This window comes from Sinocyclocheilus anshuiensis, unplaced genomic scaffold, assembly GCF_001515605.1.
Source record: "Sinocyclocheilus anshuiensis isolate Anshui unplaced genomic scaffold, SAMN03320099.WGS_v1.1 scaffold930, whole genome shotgun sequence".
Lineage (NCBI taxonomy): Eukaryota > Metazoa > Chordata > Actinopteri > Cypriniformes > Cyprinidae > Sinocyclocheilus > Sinocyclocheilus anshuiensis.
The window spans coordinates 1,639,489-1,665,805 of NW_015539900.1; the positions used below are offsets into that span (position 1 = coordinate 1,639,489).

Genomic DNA, 26,317 nt, shown 5'->3' on the forward strand with positions numbered 1-26,317 from the left:
AGGAAAAATCCCCCGCCATACTCGCCCCCCTGCCAAATTATTTCCCAGAATTACCGAAACACCCTTCACGGGTAAAGAGGGGCGCACTCCAAGAGTTACCTCTCCTTCGACCAACTCCGATTTCAAATTAACTCTGTGCAAGGGAACTGATAAGGTCTGCAGTCCTATCCCCCGTATTAAGACATTTTTCCCTGCAGTCGAGGCAGCTGAAAAGGGTAACACAGACTCTAAAACAAAATATTCCGAAGCTCCAGTGTCTCAAAGAATCTTAACCGGCACTTTGCCCATACTATCAGGTAACGAGACAAAGCCATCCGTGACAAACGGAGCATAATTAGAGTTCTTGGTGGCCTACCCCACCCGCACGACCAATTAATCCACTTTTATGGGTCAAAATAAACTCATCTGCCAACACGGCGGCTTTTGCGACAGTGGTAGGCCTATTTTCATTTATATAAGTTGCAACGTTGTCAGTGACGATGTTTCGAAATTGTTCCAACAGGACCAAATCTCGCAATTCCTCAAAAGTACTTACATTAGAGAACGAGCCAGGGTCGGCTGGGACACACAGCACAACACGGACCATCGAGCTCCACGCAGGAGACGATCTCCCAAACCAACTGCACCGCACCAACACGCCAGGCACTCTTAAACTCTGCGTCCAACAAGTGTCAGGTGTGCAAGCCACACCCCCTCCAAGCAGCACCTAAAACACACATCCCACAAGTGCACGCACAGCCCAAACTGGGACGTCACAGTGTCTATAGCATGAGCTATAAAGTGTGTATGCCTTTGAAGGCAGATTCTAGCACGACCAGAGCAGACACTGCATTTGTGAAATACTTCACAGTCTGAGTAATGAATGAAGAAATGTACAAGAGGATTCTTATAATATCTAAAATGGGTTCATGAGATAACTGAAAAGGAGGCTTTGACCAAATGTTTGACTTAGTATGACTTTCAGAACAGGGGAATTTCTTGGCATCTAGGGCGGCTTGTTAATGCCCTTTATCTGTGGTAATGTGCCCTACTCCCATCCCCTCACAGCTGTCGCCTTATATTTCCCATCTCCAAAACAAACCGAACAATGCCACCTATATGTCGAAAACTTTTCAAACGCAAAGTCCTTCAAACAAACAGATTGACCCCAAAAACATGCTACACATAACCCATGCAATTAGGAACTCTCCTACAGATCCGTTTCCTCCAAAAGGTCATAAACCACCTCCAACATTACAGAGACATGTTTCCCCACCGGAGGTTTCCTATTAAACAGAGCGCATGGGGGGCATGTGACTATGAGGCAACAGAGCTCACATTAGCATTTCACCATCTAAGCGAAAGTGCCAGAGAAAGTGAGTGCAGGCTTGCCCAACCCAGACCAGAGCTGACGACTGGAGATCAATGAGGTGTAATGCTCACAAGTGTTAAGAGATTTCATCAGATGAGATCTTTTGTTACATCTTTTGGGAAATCTGCATGTTGACTAACACTATGTGGTGTTTGATAGTCAACGCTATTTGAAATCATGGTATGCTTGCTACTGCTAAATGTTATCATGTGAAAACCAAATAAAGTTTGCTGCCTCAAGAAAGTCCAAAATCTTTTAAAACCAAAGAACATGTGTAGAAAAGCCTCTAATGTCTCTGTAAATGCCAACAACAGGTGCCTCTGGATTCTGAGAACCAAACCGCTTGACTAGCTGACTTTCATGCTAATCGATAAAACAACAAAGAAAGCTACTTGTCTGACACTCAAACAGACCCAGTGACAGAACACTAAAATAGCTCAAAACAAACAGCTGGGGAATGCCACTGAAAATCAATAGTGTCTCTTAATTTGTAAAATAAGGGTAAAAGGACCTTTGTCATTGGCAACTGCAGTATTTTAACAATGTTTTTAGCTTGTCTGTGGGCCTGTTCAAGTACACTTCATCACATATGACTGACAGGTTTCATGGCTGTGTGACGTAAATGCACGTATCAATACCTATAAAGTACTTGTGACAATCGACATGAACTTCCCCCTAGCAAATGTTCCAAAACAAGGGTCACTATGGTAGGGTGACCATACTTGCCATTTTCCCAGGACGCGTCCTGGCCAGGATTTCTATATTGCCCAAAATATCTAGGTTTTGGCTTTGTTTGCGTGTGCAGACCGATCGGTGTATGACATCAAGATACCATACAGACGGTTCCTTATGCTTTCAAAATGCTCTCGAGGTATTTTGATGTCATACACCGATCGGTCTGCACACGCAAACAAAGCCAAAACCTAGATATTTTAGGCAATATAGAAATCCTGGCTAGGACGTGTCCTGGGAAAATGGCACGTATGGTCACCCTACACTATGGAGACCACACAGCCCCTGATGCATGATGCATGATGCATGATGACTGACATTTGTAATAATTCGGAACAAGCTCTTATCTGAAACATGACAAACCTAACTTCGATGCAAGTAAGATTAAATTAATTACTTGATTCAAATAACATGTTTTTCCAAAAAAGAAAAAAGACACAAAATAAATATCCAAGTCATATAAACAAAACTAGCCACTTAGGTATAATTCACATAACACTGATTCCAAGTATTCAAAGTTAACAACCACTCTGTCTTTGTACCAATTTCTTCAATGGTGTTTTTTTTTTTTTTTTACCTCAGTGCTGATCCACGGTCTTCAGCAGTCATCTCAAAATCTCTAGGTTTCAACATGAAAGGCGTTCAGGTAAGTCAGAAGGTGAATGTGTCAGTGATAAGTTCCAGAGTTCAGACAGAGTCACAAATGAAGTGTCGCATGAAGCCACACTAGCTAGTGTTTATGTTGACCAAGGCCTGAGCTTCACTATTTCAACCGGTCAGGTCTAAAAATACCAGAGTCACATAGCATTCCACAAGCAGGCATCAGACAGACAGTGCTGGGGCATGAACACACACACGTACAAATACTCCACATAATACCCCCTTAATACCCCTCTTCACAGAATGAGACCCTCTCAGAAGAGTATTTTAAATTATGCAAATTATGCTCAATGAAAAATGATCTCCATGCAGGTACATGGGTATCATAACAAAGAAACTCCCTGACATCACAATAATTTTCCACCGTTTCCTCTCTCTGTCAATCTCACTGATTTATAATAGATTACTGTTTCATTGTGAATGTTTTAAAATCTCATTATATTTAAAGAAATGTTACATTTATTTATACGTTAATTATATTTTAAATATAGAACCTCTTTAGCACAACAAGTAAATATTATACAATATAAATATCATCAAACAAATGAATAATAAAACTACACTAGCAAACAAGAGTCAGCTATATCATGAAAGCAGAATTTAGAAATGTTCTCTGGACAAGGGTATTTTTTTAAAATGTCTATTTGGGGCAGGTTGTCACATTTTTATTGTTTTATTATTATTATTATTTACATGCATTTAAAAAATATGTATATATTAAAAATGTCCATTTGAGACAGGTTTTCACATTTTTGTTTTATTTTATAAAATTATACAATTTATTAATTAACATTTTTTTCAGAAACATCCATTTGGGGTAGATTGGCACTTTTTTTATTATTATTATTATTTACTATTAGTGTTTTAAATAGTATAAAATTATACAACGTAACAATTAAATATTTAATTTTCACAAATGGTATGAAATAGTTTTCATAATTATTTACACATTTTAAATGTTAAATGCTATTTCTGTATATTTTACATTTTTGCTGTTTTATCTTTTCATACTCGTTTTATTGTTTACATTTTGCTTACCCCAGTATTGTTTGCTTAAACATCCAGCATGTGACAACATAAATAAACTAAACCATTTTACCTAGTTAATAATGACGTTCAACAACTTTTTTCTATTCAAAACTTCAAAGTATATATACAGAAACTGACTTTCCAAAAATTACATTCCCAGAGAATGGGGATAAAAAGTGTAAAAACTTGCCTATTCTCCTCTGTATATACAGATAACAGTTGTCTTTATTATTTATATCACCTCTTTATTTATATCATTCTATCTGTTATTATGATTTGGTCATTTGACTGTGATGAAAGGACCATGACTGGTCAGTTGGTCAGCGAACAAATAATACCAATCATCTAAACCTCACTCAGCCTTCCTCCAATGGGCCACTGAGTGTCCAGACACACCCTTTGGTAGTTAGTATCCTGTGATGTGATTGGCTTCTCAGTTGGCACCCTCCAAAATCCTCCCAATAAGAATGGGAGGAAATGCACTCTTGAGAGCACAAATGGCTGTGTCATTCTACTCACCGTGCCACTCAGTCTGAAACATAAACTCAAGTTTCACAACACGACATGCTTCCACAAGAAAAAAACAACCCACTCCAGTGCATACGTCACAATGTACAGATAAACAAAGTGTTTCATCACACAAATGAAACATATTAGTACATTTGTATTGCAAATATATTGTGTAAACATTTGTAGCAAAGAAATAGTAACTACATTTGTATAACCATATAACTACTGTTGGAAGTTTCATAAAAACACAAAAAATAACAGACGTTCTTAATGTGAAACTTCCATCATCACACTTAAATATAAAGTAACTTCTATGAAATAAGCAACACACAAAAAGTAGGGCACAACAGAAAGCTATGGGAGGACAGGGGGCAAAGGGGTCAGAGTGAAGATCCGGGTGAAGACAACTGTTGGAACAGGACTCGCATCAACAGCAGCCAGCAGAAACGAACAAGCTGAGGCAATCCAGCAGCTGTTGGTCAAGTACCCAAGGTTTTAATGAGGCCCGTCTCACATGAACACCACACTGAAGATTACTACACTGACATCTCACCCACTGGAGCACAATGGTGCCATTACATTTGTTTTTACCATAAGCATGTAAACAATGACAGGGAAACTTCGGTCAGAGTACAGCATGACGCAAGCCGGATTAAAATAATGGAAAGCCGAAGGCCATTGATAAGCAGTATTGGATAAATTCATCAAGCCTTCCACTAATCCAATACTTTAATAAACTTAGGCCAACTTTTAAATGTTCTCATATGCAAAGATTTGACGTAAATATTGATTATATAATCTTGGTTCACTAGGACACACTCTTCAAAGTACTGCATGAGAAAGGTTACCAGTGTTGTACATTTCTAAGTTTCAAGAAGGTCAGGAGTGCTTTGTTAGATTTCTTAATTAGTCTTGATCTCACAACAGCTCCTTCACAGAAACACTGGATTTCACTGACATTTCTAAACTCACATGACAGGCTTTATAAATTGCTGTATGTCATCAATAATGCCAATAAGAGGTATAGGACGCCCTCTAGTGGCTGCAGGCTGGACTGTAGCTAATGAATGGAAAATACTTGAGGTAAAAACACCTTTATAAATACATTCAGATGTGTGCCCTCCTCAAAATTTTGAGTCAAGTACATTTTCAATGCAACTACCAAAAGGACTATTTGTATATCTGTTGTAGGTAGATTTGCTTTCAATTAAAATTCTGTCATGTTGTTTCAAACAGTATTAGTGAACATAAAAGCTGCTCTTTTTCTCAAAATGAAAAAATATGGTGATCGCTGTCAAGTTCAGTTTATTAAAAAAAGTAATTAAAAAGTAGTTCAATCGTTTGGGGTTAATATGACTTTTTAAGAAATGAATACTTTTATTCTGCAAGGATGCATTAAATTGATCAAAGGCACGTATTCAATGTTACAAAAATTCTATTTCAAATATTTTTGTTCCTTACAGAATCCTTTAAAAAGTGTCTCTTGGTTTCCACAAAAATACAAAATAGCTGTTTTCAACAAAAATCATAAGAAATGTTTTTGAGCACTAAATCAGCATATTAGAATCGTTTCTGAAGGGTCATGTGATACTGAAGACTGGAGTAATGGCTGCTGAAAATTCAACTTTGCCATCCCAGAAATAAATTACATTTTAAAATATATTAAAATAGAACACAGTTTTTTAATTGTAATAATATTTGACAATTTTACGGGATTTTTGATCAAATAAACGTAGCCTTGGTGAGCGCAAGACACTATTTGAATAGGTGTGCATGCTCTAAATTTACCTGCTTGTCATACTCCTCCATAGAGCGGCTCCTGTAAGTAGGAAAATAAACATCCATGGGATCTATACTGGTGGTGGACACCATATAAAAATTTGTTTCTATTCTTACAGTAACAACAGTCACACATGTTAGGGTATGAAACAAACCCACACCTCTGGATCTGGAAAGAGCCACATCTCTCATCAACTGAATCATCACAAAGAGAGCCACACACATGGAGACGAGGCTGAACAACCGACTGGGACTAAGGGACACAAACCTGCATGGAAATAGAAAACAACAATCAGGTTTCCCATCTTTAATCACGTGCACAGTTACAGTAAACAGACATCTATCTATCTATCACTTTCGTATGTATAGTGCTTGTTTTTTTTTTAAGATAAAAGCTGTAAAATTATCTAAGATCTGTCATCATACCTTTAAAAACAATAAAACTACATGCTCAAGTGTGATTATTATTATTTCTATTTATTCTAATTACAAGTTATGTAAAATCATGTGCTTTGAGGATGAAACTAATTCCTAATTGCACTCCAAATAAAGCCCTGTTAACCCAAATACGATATTTATCCACATGCCACAACAAGATTTATTCAAAACGAACAAATGCCATAAATACACTGACAACCTTTGTGCATGCAGGGAAATGCATATGAAATTTTGAATTCAAAAGTTTGTCTTCAAAAATGTATCATCATGCTATGCAAAAGAAACTATTGTCACTAACACAAAAGGTCCACCACAGTACGAATAGCAATACAACTGTAGTGAAGTCCAGTGCAACCACAGATAGCCTACAGAGAAAATGGTCAAAGGAACATGCCTTAGGGGCCAGACTATAAAAAACAGTTAGGGCCTGCTGATTTAATTAGGCAGAGAAATGTAGAGCATTGGAAAGCGATAAAGACTGACCCATTAATGCAATATTTTATTTAAACTCCAACATCACTAGCCTACGTCTTAAAGAAAATGTTATATTTGCATTCATACATTCTGCATGTAATAAAAATATGCTGCGTCATGTGTCTCACCAAAACGCTATATTTGTAGTTGCGAAAAAAGCGGAAGTCCATAATGGTCTTTTCCAGTTAACCAGCTTTGATATACGGCACAGAGGATAAGTGTCTGCAGGGTGTCGGACTCTCGAAGGCTGCTCTTCCTCTTTCTCCGCCATCTCTCCTCCTCCACCTGAGCTGAGTGATCTGGAGGAAGTCTCGCCGGTACCGGCGCTCTTTCCCACCGGCTCCACCTCTGAAGCATCCAGGCTGTCGCATCCACCCTGATTAGCCATAGCAAGCCCCGCTCCTCACGCGCGCTGCCAGCTGCTGTTTATTTTGTTGTTGTTTAGTCGCTGACGTCACTCAGAGGCAGCCCCGGTTGCTGTTGGGAACTCTTACGTCATCGTTCACTCAGCTGTGCGACTTTCCACCTGCTCTGGGTTAGGCTACCCCTGCATGCAGTTTATTGCTCGAGATTACAGCCTAATCAACGTTTGTTTGATTTTATTGATATTGCAAGGAAAGGATGCGTTGTTTTCTTCTATTCTTTTAGTTCAACATTAGACATCATTCTGATGCTTTGAAAAATATTTCTTCTTTAGCCTACATTCTTCTTTTACAGTCATATGTAGATAATCTAATATTTTATTTCTTTTGAAGACAAAATATGAATGAACTTTATACGCTCTTTAACCACTAGGGCGCAGTGTACATTACTGTAAAGTGCTTGTAAACAGCCACTTGCAGTGGAAATAAAATTAAATAAATAAATAAAAGAATATAAAAGAATAAAATCTCTAGGCTATATAAAATATTATTCAAGTATTATTATTTTTAACATCTCGTTGGCCTACGTTCTTCTGCTGTTTAATGTCGTGAAGTTGTGACATATATAGCCTATGTGACCCCGGACCAAAAACACTCAAAAAAAAGAAAGTCTTAAGTAGCACGGGTATATTTGTAGCAATAGCCAAAAACATACTGTATGGGTCAAAATTATCGATTTTTATTTTATGCCAAAAATCATTAGGATATTAAGTAAAGACCATGTTCCATGAAGATATTTTGTAAATTTCCTATCATAAATATATCAAAACGTAATTTTTGATTAGTAATAGGCAATGCATTGCTAAGAACTTCATTTGGACAACTTTAAAGGCGATTTCTCAATATTTAAATTTTTTTTGCACTCTCAGATTCCAGATTTTCAAATAGTTGTATCTTAGCCACATATTGTCCCATCCTAACAAACCATACATCAATGGAAAGCTTGTTCAGCTTTCAGGTGATGTATAGATCTCAATTTCAAAAAAAATTGACCCTTATGACTGGTTTTGTGATCCTGGGTCACATGCAACTAATCCCTAGATCATTGGTTAAAATAAAACATGATTGACATTTAATCTTGGCTGTAAGGTAACACTTGGCCAGTATAGTAACACTATCAAAATGTTTGATTGAAGGGTATTGTTATGAACACGTTATAAACATTACTGCACTACACAGAAATTAAGCAGATGATGACTGTTCTTGACTTGTCAGCTGATCAATATATCTTAGTAAAAAAGGATTTTTAACACATCTAATTTCAGACAGCCTACTACCATATTAAGGCAAAAAAACTACATTAATAAGTATTAAAGCATTTATACTGTATTTAATTATATTATTTTATCATTAAGTTAATATCATTACGGTATCAAGTGTTCCAATTGCCCTCATCTCTCCTGCTTTTGAATGCCAGTGTTGTGAAACTCCAAAGCAATACTTTTTTTTCCATTTGAAAAAGAATAAAGAGCTTGCTGAGACATACAAACATATACAAAGTCTTGTATATTGTTATACTTTCCCAGTTGATTGATTACATTAAGAACCGAAAACATTTGAATGTTTATGCAAATGTGACATGTGACATTATTTAAATTATTATAATTATAATTAAATACAATATGCACTAGTTTGCACAATTTTCTAAATCAGAAACCTGAATATTGGATAAAGTCAGTTTCAAAATTCTTGTTTCATTTTGCTGACATATTGCAGGTTTTTACAGAGAGGATTCTGGATATCTATTTTTACCACTCTAAACAGCCAGAAAAAAAAAAAACATTTTCACTGATTTTGAGGATAAAATGTTGTATGAACTCCGATAATATATAAACAAATCCTTCAGAATATAGATTGAAATAAAATTGTAAAGTCTGGTGCATTTAAGTGCAAATAAAGTGGAGATTTCTGGTTCAGTGCATATTAAAAAAATCATTTTGAGAAAACAGCCTTTAATGATATGCACTGAAATTGAAATCTACAGTTGCAAACAGATAAAGTGCACTAAAAAAGCCCTAAAAGGGTATTTTGAATGTTTTATTTCCTCTGGTCTGAAACATCACATTATGAAAATCCAAATAGACCAAAAAGAGAAAAAAAAAGTGCCTATAGTGTCTTGCCTTAAAATAATCTGAGCATGATATATAAAATACATTATGTTTGGAAATAAATACCAATTCTCATTTTACATGGTAAAATCTCAGTCATACCTGCCTTTGAGAGACAGGCTCAGTGAACAGCATTGACCTAATTTTTGATGTTACACAGTGAACTGTGTACTTCTGAGCTGGCTGGTATTCAAAATTACAGCTTGGAACAAGTTTTAAATAAATGTAAAATATTTTATATTATTGTATAATTCCGAACTTAATATGATTTCAGACAAATGTCTATTTCTGTTTGGAATAATCTTGCATCAAGCAAGCAAAAGCAGCACGGTGTACCAGAAAGAAGTGTGGAGCCACTAATTGGACTGAAATTCAGTGGCAACAAAAGCCCTGGCTAGACAATTCCAGCCCTGGTTTTACAGGGCCTGCTTTGTTGCTGCAGTGTTTGTTCGCTACTGCTGTGTTAACAGTTATCTTTTTGGTGGTGGCCTCTCCCCACCCTTCCACACAGTGCATGAAATGTTCCTCAGCACAAACCCGTCCAGAGCCACCGTGACACAGTACAGGCGATCCAGACACCAGGACTGGCCCAACAGCTGCCTCGCAACCATGTTCCCACACAGCTTTGACTACAACCAGCCGATGAGAAAGCGTTGAGAAGAAGGAGACATGATGGGACAGTTCCCGGAGGATGTGGTGGGTGGCTTCACCACAGAGGAACTGGAATGCAAGATCTGCTACTGTGCTTACAGCCTGTCAAGTCGACGGCCCAAGGTCCTCGAGTGCTGCCATTGTCTTTGTGCCAAGTGCCTTGCAAAAATCCTCGATTTAGGTGAATCCTCTCCAAACGCAGTGGTCTGTCCATTCTGCCGCTACATCACAGACCTTCCCGGAGAAGATGTGGACAGTCTACCAGATGAGTATAACTTGGTGTCGGCACTGCTGTCCATCCAGACACGGAAGCATCAGAACCTTAATGACAACCAAGGCGAGATTCTCCTCAGTCCCAGACGCCTCAACTCTCTGGTGGGACACTCTGCCTCAGCTTCTCCCACCTCGATTCGTTCCAATTACGTGGTGATCACCATTATGGAGCCTCGTCAGGAGTCTGTTATTTTAGTTCGGGGTAGGGATTACCGCTCTTCCAGTCAGGACTCCATGGCCTCGGTTACTCAGAGATGGACAGTGTGGAACTGTGCGGCACTGCTGTGCCAGATTTCAGCACGCGTCCTGGTCTGGCTGCTGGGGCTGCTGTACTTCAGCTCGCTGCCTCTAGGGGTCTATCTGCTAATCATGCAGAATGCCACGATGGGGGTGTTGATGGTCAGTCTGGTACCTGTCAAGTCTTCTCATCGTCATGGTGTACGGCCTTTGCCAATGCCTGTGCCTTGAGTTTTGGGACTGTGTACCACCATAATGACCAAAGCAATAAGTGTAACTGTTATGTGTGGATATACGATGATTGGATGGTCCTAAAAATAGTATCCACCTCAACAGAATTATCCACTATATATATCATTTTTTATAACCGTCTGATTGTTGAATGTGCCTTTTCCTGGAGTGGCTGAAAGGGACAGATCAATGATCATGTCCTCTCTAGGCTTGCTGATGTACTTTTTCTCTGTCTGAATGATTAACATACAATAACTTTTACAATAAGGTCCCATTAATTAAAGTTGGTTAATGCATTAATTAACATCAACTAACAATGAACAATATATATGTTACATACAGTGTTTACTAATCCTTGTTAATGTTAGTTGATAAAAATACAACTGTTCGCTCATGTTCATGTGCATTAAATAATATTAACAGACACACTTTTGATTTAATGAGTACATGTGGAATTTAATAAGATTAATTAAGTAATATTAATGAACTAAGATTGCATAACAAAGATAAATAACGAATGCAGTTAACTAATTTTAACAAATGGAACCTTATTGTAAAGTGTTACAGATGATTGCAATATAAAGCCCTTAACCTACAACATCTCATACTGAATCATGGGTAGGACACATATTTTAATATTTTAATCATGTTTATTAGTTTGACTTTTCCATGTTTTTCTTGGAACACAAATGCATGTGAAGCATGAACATGTCTGAACATGTTTTAAAGAAACTAATCTGCATATGCTTTTACACTTCATGACAAAGTTATGAATGAACCATTAATGGTTATCACAGGAATGTTGGAGAATGCACTTTATACAGTTTGCAAAAAGTACTTTACATCCCAAAACAATTGGAAAGACAAAGACATCAGATGAAGCTCTCAGCATGTGTAAGTTGGAAAATCAAAACATCATATCTTGATAAATTATAATATTCCACTTTTACACATGCCAATGTGAAGTTTTGTACAGGAAAACACCACTATTTACGTTTTTATATAAAGAAATTGTATATATTGTGTTTCGTAAAACTTTTGATGCTACTTAAACAAGATTAAATGCACTGACACTGGCCAAGTCTTTAATTTGTTTAATAATTTTCATATGTTAAATCACAATCTTTCCGACTGTAAAAAACACAAGTAAAATACTTTCATTCATAATTTATGTTGCATGTTCATTTAAGTACTAAGTTTTAGGTGTAGAAAACAGAACATTTTCTCAAGCCCAAGTGTAAGGGGACCCTAATGTGCACCCTAACTGTACTGTCCCATGATATATGAAAATGATGAAATAAATGAACGAACCATTATAATATGTAAGTGTGCACATATATTCTTACTATCACAGCCATCTCAACTAGATTACAACCAAAGTGAGAAGGAGGTCATGTTATTGGTAGCCTGTGTCTAGTCTTTTTTTTTTTTTTTTTTTTTTTTTTTTTTTTTTTTTTTTAATGTTATGTTTTTTGTTTTTTTGTTTTTTTATTACAAAACTTGTAGAAACATACAGAAACAGGGAAGCGAGACATGAATATATTCCAACAAAAAGCAATTATAAAAATAAAAACAGAAAACAAATATTCTGTATTTGCATGTCAAATTAATTCCTGTGTCTAGTCATGTACCAAGTGCTCGAGGAAGTATGACTGGACCTTGAGAGAGCCAATCAGATCGCTGGATTTCACACTAACAACAAACAAAAGATCGGGGTTCCCTCTGCTGCTGTCTTTCTGCTCCTTTCACTCTATTTAGTCTGTCCGATCAGTTGGATGTCGTCTTAAATAACAAGGATCAACTTTCTGGATGTCTGTTATGTTTTTGTATGCTGCCGTTTCGCTGTATTGGCGTGATTAATTCTCTCTAGCGTCTTGCTAAGTCTATCAGAGAGGCTGTTTGCGAGCTAATCGCAGTTAGCTGGCTGGCTAGCCGTCCGATCCGAATAAAACAAGCCCGAAATCTCAGCGGCTGTTCTCCTGTTGTGTCTGACAGTGGTCGCTTTAGCCACTGGACACTGTTAGAAAGCTGTCCAGCTAAAGATAGCTGGCAAGCTGTTGGTATCGGCGGCGGGAATCGGATCGCGATGTCAGGACCGTCATCGGGCTGTGGGTTTCTGATGTCGGTTGTCGTTCACGGAGACTTGGCTCTCAACGAGCAGGAAAAAGACCTCAACCAGCGGCTTAGACGCCTTTATCCGGCCGTCAACGAGGAGGAGACCCCGCTCCCCAGATCCTGGAGCCCCAAAGACAAATTCAGCTACATCGGCCTGTCTCAAAATAACCTCCGGGTGCATTATAAAGGTAACCAAGGCTAACAGCAGCAGATGAACACAAACACCAAGTTGTTTACCAGCTAAATGTCGACGGCATTAGCCAGGTTAGCTCGTGTCAAGTTGCACCTCTGATTGATGATATAAAAATACACTTCTGATAAGCTTCTGCGTACTCGTATTGTCTGTGAATCAAACCTATTTTTAGTCACACAAACTGCTAAAATCGTTACGAAACGGATGATTTAGTGTGATAGTCGAGCACATTAGCCGATATAAGTAAACGAAATGTTAACTAGAAACTTTGATTACTAATAACTAACTGCTTAGACGACATGTTTGAATAAAAATAGCCTCCCTTTAGCATTATTTAGCACCATTCCTAGCAGTCAGCATTGTCTAGAAATTACTACTGCTTTAATATGTTTTATGCATAACAGTGTTTGTGTGTGTGCGTGTATGACATGTAGTCGTTGAGAATAAATGATAAAGGTATTAAGTTTGAAAGTATAAAGTTCGTGTAATGTAGCAAGGAGATGGTGGTGAGTTTCAGCAGCGAGCTATAAAGATGCTTCAGTCATTTCCGGAAGCACCTACTGTATGGAGTTTCACAGTTGAAATGCAGTCATTGTCAGCTCTTTTGACAACATGATCTGTGTACAAAGGCTATGTCTTCATACACGCATGCCGTTTTAGGTAGAGATCGAGCCTGACGCAGAAGCTCTAGGAAAGGCCTGTGTGTGTTTATCTGCAGAGGCAGGTTTTCTGCCATCGCGTGTATGTAAGGGTTTTACTAGGAATTCAGCAGATAAAGAAAAGCTGTAATATATGTATAATTTGATTACCATATTTAGTTATTAAATAATACTCTGTAATCCAGTGAGGTGTCTGCCATTTCCCTCAGCTGAGTCATAAAGGTAGGCCACAGAATAATTAGGCCAGCACAGGTAGGTTTCAGGTAGACTGCCTTAAATTACCAGTAGGCCAAGAAGTCTTAATAAATGTACAAGCTACATATAAGCTTATGAATTTACTTCAGATATAAGTCTGATTATCAGAGGTTCAGGTTTAAAATGTTACAAAATGTGACAAAGATGCATCACATATTTCACTCTGTATAGCCTGACATATTAAATAATATTAAGAATATATGTGACCCTGGACCACAAAACCAGTCATAAGGGTCAATTTTTCGAAATTAAGATTTATACTAGGGGTGCTCCGATCAGGATTTGAGGCCGATCACAGAAAGCAGTATCTGCTGATACCGATCACCGATACCTTTTTAAAGCCTTCTTTTTTTATATCATTTATTGTATAATTTACAGTGGGTACGGAAAGTATTCAGACCCCCTTAAATTTTTCACTCTTTGTTATATATACCAATCTTTTTAAAGCCTTCTTTTTATAATTTATAACTATTACTTCAGTCAGGATTTTTAGACATTTATTCAGGGCCTGAATTTCATTTTTGAAAATGGGGGGAATTCCCCTCTTAAGACCTATTTGCACGGGATTAGTATTATCTGGTGACCTTGTGTGATTTTGAATTTACCCCACCACATCTGAATTTCGTGTGGTGCATTCGCACGGGATAAGCGAAGCCTGTGATTTTACTCGAATTTACTGACTTATCTCCCAGATACCCGTATGTCAAGGCTTTGAGAGTCCCGTTTATGGTCCACATGGATTTTTAAAAAATAAACTAATATAGTTTCGTGTGCTGTGTCGTTTACATTTTACCAGGTTAAAATAATATCTCAAGATTTGTGCTTGATTTATTTGTAACACATTAACCTCAAAACCTTTTCAGCTTTCTCTTTCTGCAAATTGTATGGTGTAGCGATATGATGACAGCACCCAAAATACTATCAAACACTCCAACGCAGCTCCATTCTTCGCGAAAGATGGATAAAAAGGCGCACAGCAAACAAAAACCTCGAAAAATGATATGCGACCCGCCAAATGCTGGCCGAATCACAGAGATGACGATTCACACGGGACTAATATTATCACAGGACCTTGGTGTTCGGCGAAATATGGTAGGTCATTTGCGGGGGAATTTTTACTTTACAAATGACAGACATGGCCGATTCGCACGGGATTAAGATCACAGACAACCTCCACAATTATTACAAATGACTGGAGGTCATCTAGGAGGTAATACTAATCCCGTGCGAATAGGGCTTTAGGTGACTCTTGTGAGAGGGGAAGCAGCACAGACTGTGCTTTCACACAGGAGTCCGCTACTGATTCTGTTTACTACAAATACAACATTTATCCATTATTTTGATTTCAAATTCAAACATTGCCACTGAAAATGCTTTTTCAGCATTGCAATTCTTTTTTTACACAGTACAGTAATACAATCTTTCACAGACATGTTTAAACGCACAATAAATATAAGCAACGCATTCAATGCTTTTTACTTTTGCATTTACTTCTAGATTTATATATTAAGTTGCTCTAGCAATTGGCAAAACATTTAAACTACTTTTCTTACGTTATCACAAACTTACCATTAACAGAAATAGTCAGCTCTACTGCCTTTTCATTTGCATTGAAGTCTTTATTACAAGCAATCCTGCGGTTCATAAAGAACTTTGTTTTCCTACCTCCACGAGTGCCATCTATTATTGCCTTGTTTATCTAAAAGTGCTCTTCCCTTTAAACTAGCCAAAAAGCCATGTGTTGACGGTGAAACACAGTAGACTTTAATAATATGCATTTATGGTGTAATTACTAGAGCCCGACCGATATATCGTTTAGCCGGTATTATCGTCCGATATAAGCCTGTCGCCGATATATCAGTATCGTCGAATATGCCGCTGATATGAAATTTTTTTTTACAGAACATATAACGCAGATAAAATGCTTGTAATGGTGTAATTACTTAGTTTGTCCAGCAGAGCATGTTCCATTGTTTGCTACTGGCGACCTGGATGAAACGCTTTAAAGCTTAAGTCTATGGAAAACCATTGAAATTTTGAACAGCCATATCTCCGTAAAGGCGCGGCGAATCCGCACCAAATTCGGGGGATTCCTTCAGCTCGAGTGTACGTCTCGAGGCCCTCTTTCGAATGAGAAAGACCACCCCCACGTAGATAGCCCCCGGGGTTCAGGAGTTACGGGTGGTTAAATTTGCGGTCCGGCGCCGACCGATCAAGCGATTCTCTTGTTCAGGAAGCAGCATTCAAGCCTTGGCTTATTCGACCGTAAGTGCCCTGAGAAGTGGACTTCACATGATATTCCGCCATGATTCCAGTTCCAAGGGAACGTACACGTTACATTCAAAGGGCATTACAGAGGTATATTATGTCACAAGTGTTGGGTCGTTCTTGAACGATTCGTTCATTTTGAACGAATCTTTAATGTGACTCGGGAAGAACGAGTCGTTTTGGGGAGTGATTCGTTCTTTCGCGCATGCGCAACATCCTATAGGTTCTGTACTGGAATTAGTCAAGTAGTTCACCTGTTTCGAGTCTTTGGGTTTTTCGCGTCATACGTTCATCATGTGACAGCCCCATAAGTTTAACCAATGCAGTCTGAGCCAGAAAGAGAATTGATTAGCTCATCTCTCGAGTCTTTGGGTTTTTCGAGTCGTTCGTTCATCACGTGACAGACCCATAAGCTTAACCTATGCAGTCTGAGCCGGAAAGAGACTTAATAATAATAACCAACTCATTATTACCTTTGTTACAACATTCAGTGTTATGGAAAAGAACCATAATGACAGAAATTCGCATATTTATAAACTGTAAGAAGTAAAAAGCTTCAATTTGAGACCAGAAACGCATTACGTAACTGTAAGAGTAAATAGTAATTATAATAATGATGATAATAAGATCATTGCAAAAAAAGTGTTTATGTATATATATTACGTTTATGTATATACTGTATTCTATATATAGTACCAGTCAAATGTCTGGACATACGAATGGGAAAGTGTCCAAACTTTTGACTGGTACTGTACTATAATATACACAAAGAATATCGGCCGATATATCAATATCGGCCTTTTTTTACTCCCTAATATTGGTATCGGCCCCAAAAAAAAAAACATATCGGTCGGGCTCTAGTTGTTATTTAGCTATATGATCAAAAAGTAAGATGAAATTATGATCTTTTATTGTAAATCAGTGAGATCTTTTTAACAGTATAGCATGCTACATGCATAAAATTGACATAAATATCACTTGTCACTATAAGTCCCAGTAATACGTCTTTGTAAGATGATATTTAAATGCTTAGTTTTATGATCATTGCTCTGTAGTTTTAATTTTGGGGGGAAACACATAATGCAATACAGTGCAATACAATGATGTTTGAGAGATGTACAAATAAACATTTCTCGACAGCCTGTTACTGAACAAAATTATAAACGCAACACTTTAGTTTTTGCCCCCATTTTTCATGAGCTGAACTCAAAGATCTAAGACTTTTTCTATGTACACAAAAGGCCTATTTCTCTCAAATATTGTTCACAAATCTGTCTAAATCTGTGTTAGTGAGCACTTCTCCTTTGCCGAGATAATCCATCCACCTCACAGGTGTGGCATATCAAGATGCTGATTAGACAGCATGATTATTGCACAGGTGTGCCTTAAGCCCCGTTCACACTACAAGCGACACGCAACAGCAAAGCGACACAATCCCATTCATTTCAATGGAGAGCTGGCGATTTCCGGTGACACGAGCGATAGCAAGCGACAGCGACCGTTGGCGACCGGATGGGCGACGCGACAAAGTTCAGAATCCTTCAACTTTATGCAAATGAAAAGCGACTTTCGGGAGCGACAGCCAATAGGAAAGAAGACGATAGAGCTCATGTGAACACAGGTGCATTTTATTGATGGCATTTTGAATGCACCGAGATACCGTGACTAGATCCTGAGGCCCATTGTTGTGCCATTCATCCACGACCATCACCTCATGTTGCAGCATGATAATGCACGGCCCCATGTTGCAAGGATCTGTACATAATTCCTGGAAGCTGAAAACATCCCAGTGCTTGCATGGCCAGCATACTCACTGGACATGTTACCCATTGAGCATGTTTGGGATGCTGTGGATCGGCGTATACGACAGCGTGTTCCAGTTCCTGCCAATATCCAGCAACTTGGCATGCGGCGATGGCTTGTCGTTCGCGGTCATCGGTGGGCTCGGGGTTGCGCTCCACGCAGCGGGGTGATGGGGGGCTGGGCTCTGGGTCTGGCTGTGATCTGTATCGGGGCCGGACGCTCTCCAGATGATTGCTTCCCTCCAGCTTAGTCCAGTGGTGTCTGGGAGGTCGACGGGGCGGTGGTAATTAGCCCCGATCCAGAACAGGGAGTTCAGTGCAGCGTCGTCGAATGCCGTTAAAATGGCGAGCTGGCTGAACTCAAATGCATACTACAAGATGGGCAGGTCTTTACGGGCTAGGGAGGTGAACAAAGTGGTGAGCGGATCCATGGGGAAAAACACAGGAAACAAAAAAACACTGAACAAAAAACAGAAATCAAACAGACATAGGAGACATAGGAGTTACAGGAATAACAGTCTTTAATAGACAAACCAAATATATATAAATTTTAATACAATAAAAAAATAATAATAATAAATGTATGGATAATCAAGTAGACCTCAGTTGCTTCAGTCCAGTAAATGTTTGTCTTGTGATATTAGTGATGATATAAAAGTTATTCTTATGTTTACTTTATAAAAATCATTAAAGATTTCACAGCAAAAAGTATTTTTAGAATTTTATTGAGAACCTTTTTTTGTTAAAAAATTGAACATTCTGAAGGCAGAAAGCATAGAGTATTGTGTACAACAGATTTTGAGGTTTTCATTTTTGTCAGGTAGAGGGCATAGAAATTCATGAGTCAAATATGATATACTAGGCTTTATATGTTTCAAATGTGTGGAAAAAATTATTTGTTGGTGTTATATTTTTTTAGTATTCTATTTCATGCCTGTCTAGCTATGTGTTAATAATGAGTAAATAATGGGTTTAATGCCTCTTCAGACACTATAGTGACCTATAGCTATAGATATACTGTATGTATTTGCAGTCTCAGAGGTGACTGTTAAATAAAGTGTTTTTGATAAAAACAGTAAAAATAAAGAAAACACTCCCAACAAGTCCACAACATCAAAACCTTTCTTAGTGATACATAATAGAGAGCTATATAGTATATCATACAATTATTTTTTGTGTTCATGTTATATCTTGTACATTATTTACTGCTACTTTTGTATTTGATGTTGGTTTGGTTTTATAATTAACTGACATATTTGTTCAGAAAATGTGATTTTTTTTTTTGTAGTATTTGACTATATTTTAGTATTTTTTTTTAGTATTTGACTATAAGGGGTCCTATTATGCTCTTTTACAAAGTCTTGATTTTGTTTTGGGGGACCTTTAAATGAGGTGGCGTGCCTTTTATAAATAAATTTATTTCAGGGGCAAACATTAGATGTTAATAATAATAAATAATATTTTAAACAAATTTCTGACATTGGTTTGTTGGTTATTGCTAATTAAAATGACAATAAATATGAATTCCCAAATTTAGAGCATATTCGCATGAAAAAAACTGCCATTTTTAAATATCAAGGCAAATGTGCAGTGTCTTTGCTGTTGCCAGGCAAAATATAATCAGCCTAAAAACATTGATTATTTTGCTAAGTGTTTTTTGCCATGGCGACCTCTGGTGATGTTATAACATTACATTGTGCTCCTTGTGAGTGACACAAGCCATTAGCAGTTGTAAATGATTGTGTTTATGTCATCCAGGTCATGGAAAGACCCCAAAAGATGCGGCATCTGTCCGTGCAACACACCCTATTCCAGCTGCCTGCGGGGTCTATTACTTTGAGGTGAAAATTATCAGTAAAGGACGAGATGGGTATGTGAAGTATTCAGTATTTTCTTAAATTACTTTAAGAAAGGGAGCATTCCCTTTTAAGGGAACATTTAAAGGTGCACTCAGTAATTGTTAGTTTATGTGGCTGTGTAACAGTTGTCTTGGACTTTACCTAGTGGCTTGGATGTAGCATTATGCAAAAGTTTTCATTTACTAATGTCTTTTTAGAAATTCTCTATTAGAAGTCAGCCATAATTAATTTATTCTGAGAGTAAAAATGTTGGATAATAAGAGGTTTACAGAAATGATTAGTATTGGTAATGCTGGTCATGTGATTTCAACATGGCGGCTCTCATGAGGTGACCTGTTCCATGAAAAATGAACAATTCAGTCCAGAGTTATCATCGTTAACTAAAACTAAAACCATAAAAAAAAGTACTTAAAATAAATGTTAACTGAAATGAAACTAAATATTAAAAAAATTTATATTTTATTTTAGCTGGTTGCTAACATCTCATTTTCATGAGTACATTAAACTTGATGTACTAAACTAAAACTAAATATAAAAAAATTACAAAATGTTTGACTAAAATTAATATGTAAATACAAAATATACAAAAAAAAAATGAGTTGTAAGTGATACTAAAATAACTCCGTCTCATGTAGGTATACATGATTTTAAGCATTTTTCAGTCATTCGTTTTCTTTAGAGATAAAATTTTCGTAATTAGGAAAAAATTACTGTGTGTACCTTTAATTTTTAGGCTGAGCAGTTTAACCTGCTCTGATGCAGAACATTTTATCAAATAAATGCTGTTTTTGTGAGCAGGTACATGGGGATTGGCCTGTCAGCTCAAGGTGTCAACATGAACAGACTTCCAGGTAAAACGTCATGTTTTCAGATTGTTTGTATCTAAAATGTCTATGATCACTATAGGTGTACACTATAATTATAGGTTTTGTAGTTTAGATGCAGCTAGTGGGCATGTTAAGTTGGTCCTCCACCGTTTGACTCTCACAGGGTGTTCCTCTGTGAGACTGCAGCTTGCCAGGGAGATAAGAGTTTATAGAGCTTAGAGTTTCCTTAGTGTTTTTTGTGGTTCATTGTTTCCAAAAATCACCAGAATGTGTACAATGTCCTGCACTTAGGTTGGGACAAACACTCATATGGATATCATGGAGATGACGGCCACTCCTTCTGCTCATCTGGCACTGGGCAGCCCTATGGTCCCACATTCACAACAGGCGATGTGATCGGCTGCTGTGTGAACCTCATCAACAATACCTGTTTCTACACAAAAAATGGTCACAGTCTAGGTAGTAAACATTTGAATTGCACATTAAGATCAAATGCTTGTCTTAAACTTAACTGTGGTTATTTGGTCTTTATTTATTACTGGTCATCAATTCAGTGAGCACTTTGTACACATCTGTAAAAATATTTTTCATTTAGGATGATTTAGTCATTTATAGGAGCTATTGGCTATTGAACTGGCAGTTTCAAATTCAAATCTTGAATTTATTTTAATAATGGTCTAATTCTTTTTTGTTTTGTTTTTTCAGGGATAGCTTTTACAGATTTACCGGTAAGTCTTTATTTTTCTTAAACACCTCTAAGCTTGAAATTAATTTTTTGCTGCATTATTACACTACCTATCAAAAGTCTGGGGTCGATTTGATAATTAATTTGATTAAAAATATACCAAAAGCAGAAATATTATTGCATTTTAAAATAAGCTGTCTATATATTTTCAAATGCAATTTATTCCTCTGATGGTAAAACTGAATTTTCAGCAGCCAGTCTTCAGTGTCACATGATCTTTTAGACCATTTGGAAACCGTTGTGCTGCTCAACATTTTTTGGAAACTGTGACACTTTATTTTTCAGGATTTGATGATGAATAGAAAGTTAAAAAGAACAGCATTTATTTGAAAATATACATTTTTATAACATTTTAAATGTCTTTAGCATCATTTTTGATCAATTTAATGCATCCTTGCTGCATAAAAGAAATTTTGAATTTTAAAACAGAAATTATTCTTTTGAATGGTGGTGTATATTATGTTGTTTATTATAGTTTGTAGTATGTAGTCTATCCTCCAATAGTTTATTCAGATAAATCTATGGCTGTTTACATTCTGATTACGTGCGCATGTGTTTTGTGAAAATGTTACATTTTGTATGTTTGTTGTCTAAATATTGAACTTGCAGTGACATCTTTTGTAGCTTTATAGATATGTTTTTGCGTTTCACTGCCTGGAGGTCATGGGGTGATTGATCATTTGTATATTTTTCATTCTATTGTAATATTTTTAGATATTGTTGAGGAAGCCTTTTGCTATTGTTTCGTCTTTCCTTCCTTTCTTCATCATTCAAGATGTTGGACTGACAGCCCCTAAGCATTGCTCTTGCTAACTGAACAGAGGCCTGTGTGGGGCTAAAACAATAATCCATTCAGCAGAAAACACAGCTGGCTGGTGACCAGCATTCATGCTACTCTGAGTACTTCTGTGAAGTATGTCAGTTTAGCAGCCCTGACCTTTCTTTCTATTGGACTGTGAGCACAGACCCTCCCAGAGTTATTCTACTGAAAGCATCAGAAAATGACTCATATGTGTCTGCCCCTGACCTGACTGATAATTATGTAGTTGTGGTTTGAAATCCGATTAAAATCTGCTGTTTTTTCTGAACGCCCATGCTAGACCTAAACCAAGGCACATTTTCCATCATCTTTTTTAAGCTAATCTCATTGTGCTTACATACACATCATTAATAATAAAAAACTGGTAAATTAGCCAGTAACTATAGTCCACATTTATTAAAATGTGCTTATTTTGCTTTTAGCCCAACCTGTATCCCACAGTGGGTCTACAGACCCCAGGGGAGGTCGTGGACGCCAATTTTGGGCAGCATCCGTTTGTCTTTGATATTGAGGACTACATGCGTGAATGGAGAACCAAAATCCAAGCCCAGATTGACCGTTTCCCCATTGGGGAGAGAGAAGGAGAATGGCAGGCCATGATTCAGAAGTGAGTACTTTTGATTTGGAATATTTTCTATTTTCAAAACCTTTCCAGAGGTAATGAATGGATATGCTGGTGGCATTTTTTTTTGTTGTCTTTTTTTGACCTGTTCGCTCTCTCTTATTAGAATGGTGGCCTCCTATCTGGTTCACCACAGCTACTGTGCCACCGCTGAGGTCTTTGCCAAATCAACTGACCAGGCCGTACACGAGGAACTTGCTTCTATCAAAAATAGACAGAGTGAGTCTTCACAGGCAACACAAGTAGGCTGTTCAGACTTATCTGGGTCTTATTTTGGGTTTGTATGATTGTTAAAGTCAACATGAAATCAAATTGGCACAGTTTCTGGTCCAATGGTTGAATTGAATCAGTCTGAATGATTCATCACTGCATGTTAGCATGCTTTCAGGGTTGAACATTCTCAACTCAATGCTGAGTAATGATTTCACGTTTGTGACTGCAGAGATCCAGAAGCTGGTCTTATCTGGCAGAATGGGAGAGGCTATAGAGACCACTCAACAACTTTACCCAAGCCTGTTAGAGTTAAACCCAGACCTTCTGTTTATGTTGAAGTAAGTGAGATATGTGCCATCTTTCAGGAATTAGCACGTCTTCAGTAAAGAAACCAAATGCATAATGTATCTACATCTCTCTCTTTCCAGAGTCAGGCAGTTCATTGAGATGGTGAATGGCACTGATAGTGAGGTCAGGTGTCTCGGTGGGAGGAGTCCTAAGTCACAGGATAGTTACCCAGGCTCCCCCCGTCTCTTCAACAGCCCTGTTCACAAAGCCAGCAGCTCCCAGACCTACCAGACAGGTACATATTATATCCACTGATTTTTTCTTCCAGCATGGGTGAAAAAAATATCTTACCAAAATGATCTTACAAAAATAGGGGCTTTTGCACCAGAGAAACATTTTTTTAGTTCGTTATAAGTACCCTCTTTTTGACGTTTTCACACCGCAGGAACTGGGAATAGTTTTTGAGGAGACTAAATTAGCTCCTACTTCAGAGTAGGGTCTAACCCAGCACAATAGGAACTACCAGAGGCGTAAGTGTATATTGATTGGCCGAATGCATGCCATACAAACTGTGGCACCCACAATTTTTAAAAAGCTGTATAAACACACAGTTTGCATATATTATCTCCACAAATTAAGTCCAGGAACTGGTGGTGCAACTGCAAATACAACCAGGAAAATGGCCCTAGGGGAAAATTTTGTTTTCAGGGGACCGCCCTGGTAGCTAGTTCCTTTAACTACCCAGTGCGCTAGCTCCTTATGTAGTCTTCATTGAAATGGCCATTTTGATTAGTGGTTCTCAAACAGGGAGCCCCTAAAAGTCTTTAAATTATTTAAATTGCATTATATTTGCATAATTTTAAAAAATGCTGACAAACACCAAAAATAAAGATGCACATCATTAAACTGACAATATAACAGAGGTACCAGAGGTATGTTGGCTTAGATAGGTGGGCCTTCGAATATTGTCTTGGACAGACAGGGGAGTCAAAAAGGTTGAGAACTGCTAATTAGGTCATTTTTAAATCAAAACTAGTCCTAGACCAGAATGACCTGTTGATCAGGAATAGGAGATGTTATCACTGATCATTTGCACTTTCTTCTTTCTCCAGGTTTTGATAGTAATTACTGTAATGGAGTTTCATCAAGTAAAGGCCACACTTTGGCCCATAGTCACAAGTCATGTCCCCGTACCATGCCAAGCCCTGAGCTTGGTGTCCTGAACGGCAGTCGGGGTCAGCAGACCAACGTTGGGTACGTCTTTGTTCCATAGCACTTTGAAATATCCTTAAAGTTTACATGAAATGAAAATCCACCTTATGTTTTGTATATGCATGATGTTATAGTGAACAGTTCGTATGTGTATATGTTTATTATTTGCTAATTTTTTTGACATAATAATGTATATTTAAAATGTCATAACTGGACATTTTTAGTCCAGTTTTAGTCCACTTAAATTTTTCCCCTCCACAAGCTCACATTCATTTTTGAGTGTAGCACCCACATCTCAAAATCCATAGATCTCTCCTTTTTTTCCCCAATGATCTGTTTAGGGATGTGCAACAATGATCAAGTACTCGAGTGCTCTGCCGTGACAGTGAGGATCGATCATGAAAACGATGATCGTGGGGAAAAAAAATAAAAATTTCTGATTGGTTATAGCAGCACTTTGGGCGGCACCCTGAGCTCTGATTGTTTAGCTTGCCACAGCATGCGGTCCAAAATATAGACGTGAGAAGAGAGAAGCATGGCTACATGCATATCTGATTGATCTAATATGCGTTGGGATATTAAAGCTGCAGTCCGTAACTTTTTTTGGTTAAAAATTATCCAAAATCAATATTTGAGCAAGTACATAACCAGCCAGTGTTCAAAACTATCGCCTTACTTTAGCCCGATTCACAACGGTTAGCTTATAATAATGTTTTCTAATTTGAGTGGTACGGGTAGGTTTTCGTGACATCACGTCACATCTGTAAACATAAAGAAGTACTAGGCTATCGCATGTGAGGATCCTGCAGGTGGCCAATTGTTTATAGCCTTTTCTCACAGCAGCTGGAATAATTAAATGTCAAAAAATAGTAAATTGAAATCTACACACATACTATACTCATAGTCACGCAGTGCTGATGTTGTTAACATTAATAATCTGAGAACAAAGTATAACAATAATGACAATATCTGGTGAAAATTCTTATTTGGGTCATGTATTACAAGACGTAGGCTAGAATCTGATTACTAAATATAGGATTCACACCGGTGCGGTGACTGACTGCCACACATACTCCTCAAAACATTAGATTCATCCGCGCTGGAGCCATCGTGTGGGTTTAAAAAAAATTCTGATTGGTTATAGCAGCACTTTGGCCGGCACCCAAAGTATAGACGTGAGAAGAGAGAGAAGCATGGCTTCGAAGTCACGTAGTGAGATCTGGGTTAGCTACATATCTGATTAATCTAATATAGAGTGTGTTAGGATATTAACATTTATTATCATGCTGAATGCGCTGCAGATTATCAGTATTTAGTTTCATGCTCAAATGCAATGCCCGACATTGACTGTCGGAGTTATTTGAGATGGTCATATTGCTTTTAGATTTTTTTTTTTTTTAAATACTGATGATATAATAATGCAGCAGTGCTTTTTTCATCATATTTGTTCAATAGTAGGCACTAGGCATACTTCAGTTGAATGAATGAATGATGCATTTATATAGCGCTTTTATTGTGTATTGTTGTACACCCAAAGCGCTTTA

General features: G+C 37.6%; 3 protein-coding genes across 3 annotated transcripts in view; 2 read left to right on the forward strand and 1 right to left on the reverse strand.

Annotated features, from left to right (window-relative positions):
* LOC107686060 (reticulophagy receptor FAM134B-like) overlaps positions 1 to 7,441 on the reverse strand; it is a 15,557-nt gene extending 8,116 nt beyond the window's left edge. Inside the window, exons 1-3 of the mRNA XM_016482899.1 lie at positions 7,102 to 7,441; positions 6,223 to 6,329; positions 6,071 to 6,101 (exon numbers count right to left, since the gene is read on the reverse strand). Of these exons, the coding sequence (XP_016338385.1) occupies positions 6,071 to 6,101; positions 6,223 to 6,329; positions 7,102 to 7,361 (398 nt within the window). The 5' untranslated portion in view covers positions 7,362 to 7,441. The remainder of the gene's footprint in view (positions 1 to 6,070; positions 6,102 to 6,222; positions 6,330 to 7,101) is intronic.
* A 2,554-nt stretch (positions 7,442 to 9,995) lies between these two features.
* Positions 9,996 to 10,971, forward strand: LOC107686061 (E3 ubiquitin-protein ligase RNF182-like). The gene is given in 2 exon segments (XM_016482900.1): positions 9,996 to 10,841; positions 10,843 to 10,971. Coding segments are annotated over 2 exon segments (747 nt in total). The 5' UTR covers positions 9,996 to 10,172; the 3' UTR covers positions 10,921 to 10,971.
* A 1,600-nt stretch (positions 10,972 to 12,571) lies between these two features.
* LOC107686062 (ran-binding protein 9-like) overlaps positions 12,572 to 26,317 on the forward strand; it is a 17,442-nt gene continuing 3,696 nt past the window's right edge. Inside the window, exons 1-10 of the mRNA XM_016482901.1 lie at positions 12,572 to 13,198; positions 19,946 to 20,057; positions 20,845 to 20,897; positions 21,165 to 21,332; positions 21,579 to 21,601; positions 22,861 to 23,045; positions 23,167 to 23,279; positions 23,503 to 23,611; positions 23,702 to 23,856; positions 24,674 to 24,815. Of these exons, the coding sequence (XP_016338387.1) occupies positions 12,982 to 13,198; positions 19,946 to 20,057; positions 20,845 to 20,897; positions 21,165 to 21,332; positions 21,579 to 21,601; positions 22,861 to 23,045; positions 23,167 to 23,279; positions 23,503 to 23,611; positions 23,702 to 23,856; positions 24,674 to 24,815 (1,277 nt within the window). The 5' untranslated portion in view covers positions 12,572 to 12,981. The remainder of the gene's footprint in view (positions 13,199 to 19,945; positions 20,058 to 20,844; positions 20,898 to 21,164; positions 21,333 to 21,578; positions 21,602 to 22,860; positions 23,046 to 23,166; positions 23,280 to 23,502; positions 23,612 to 23,701; positions 23,857 to 24,673; positions 24,816 to 26,317) is intronic.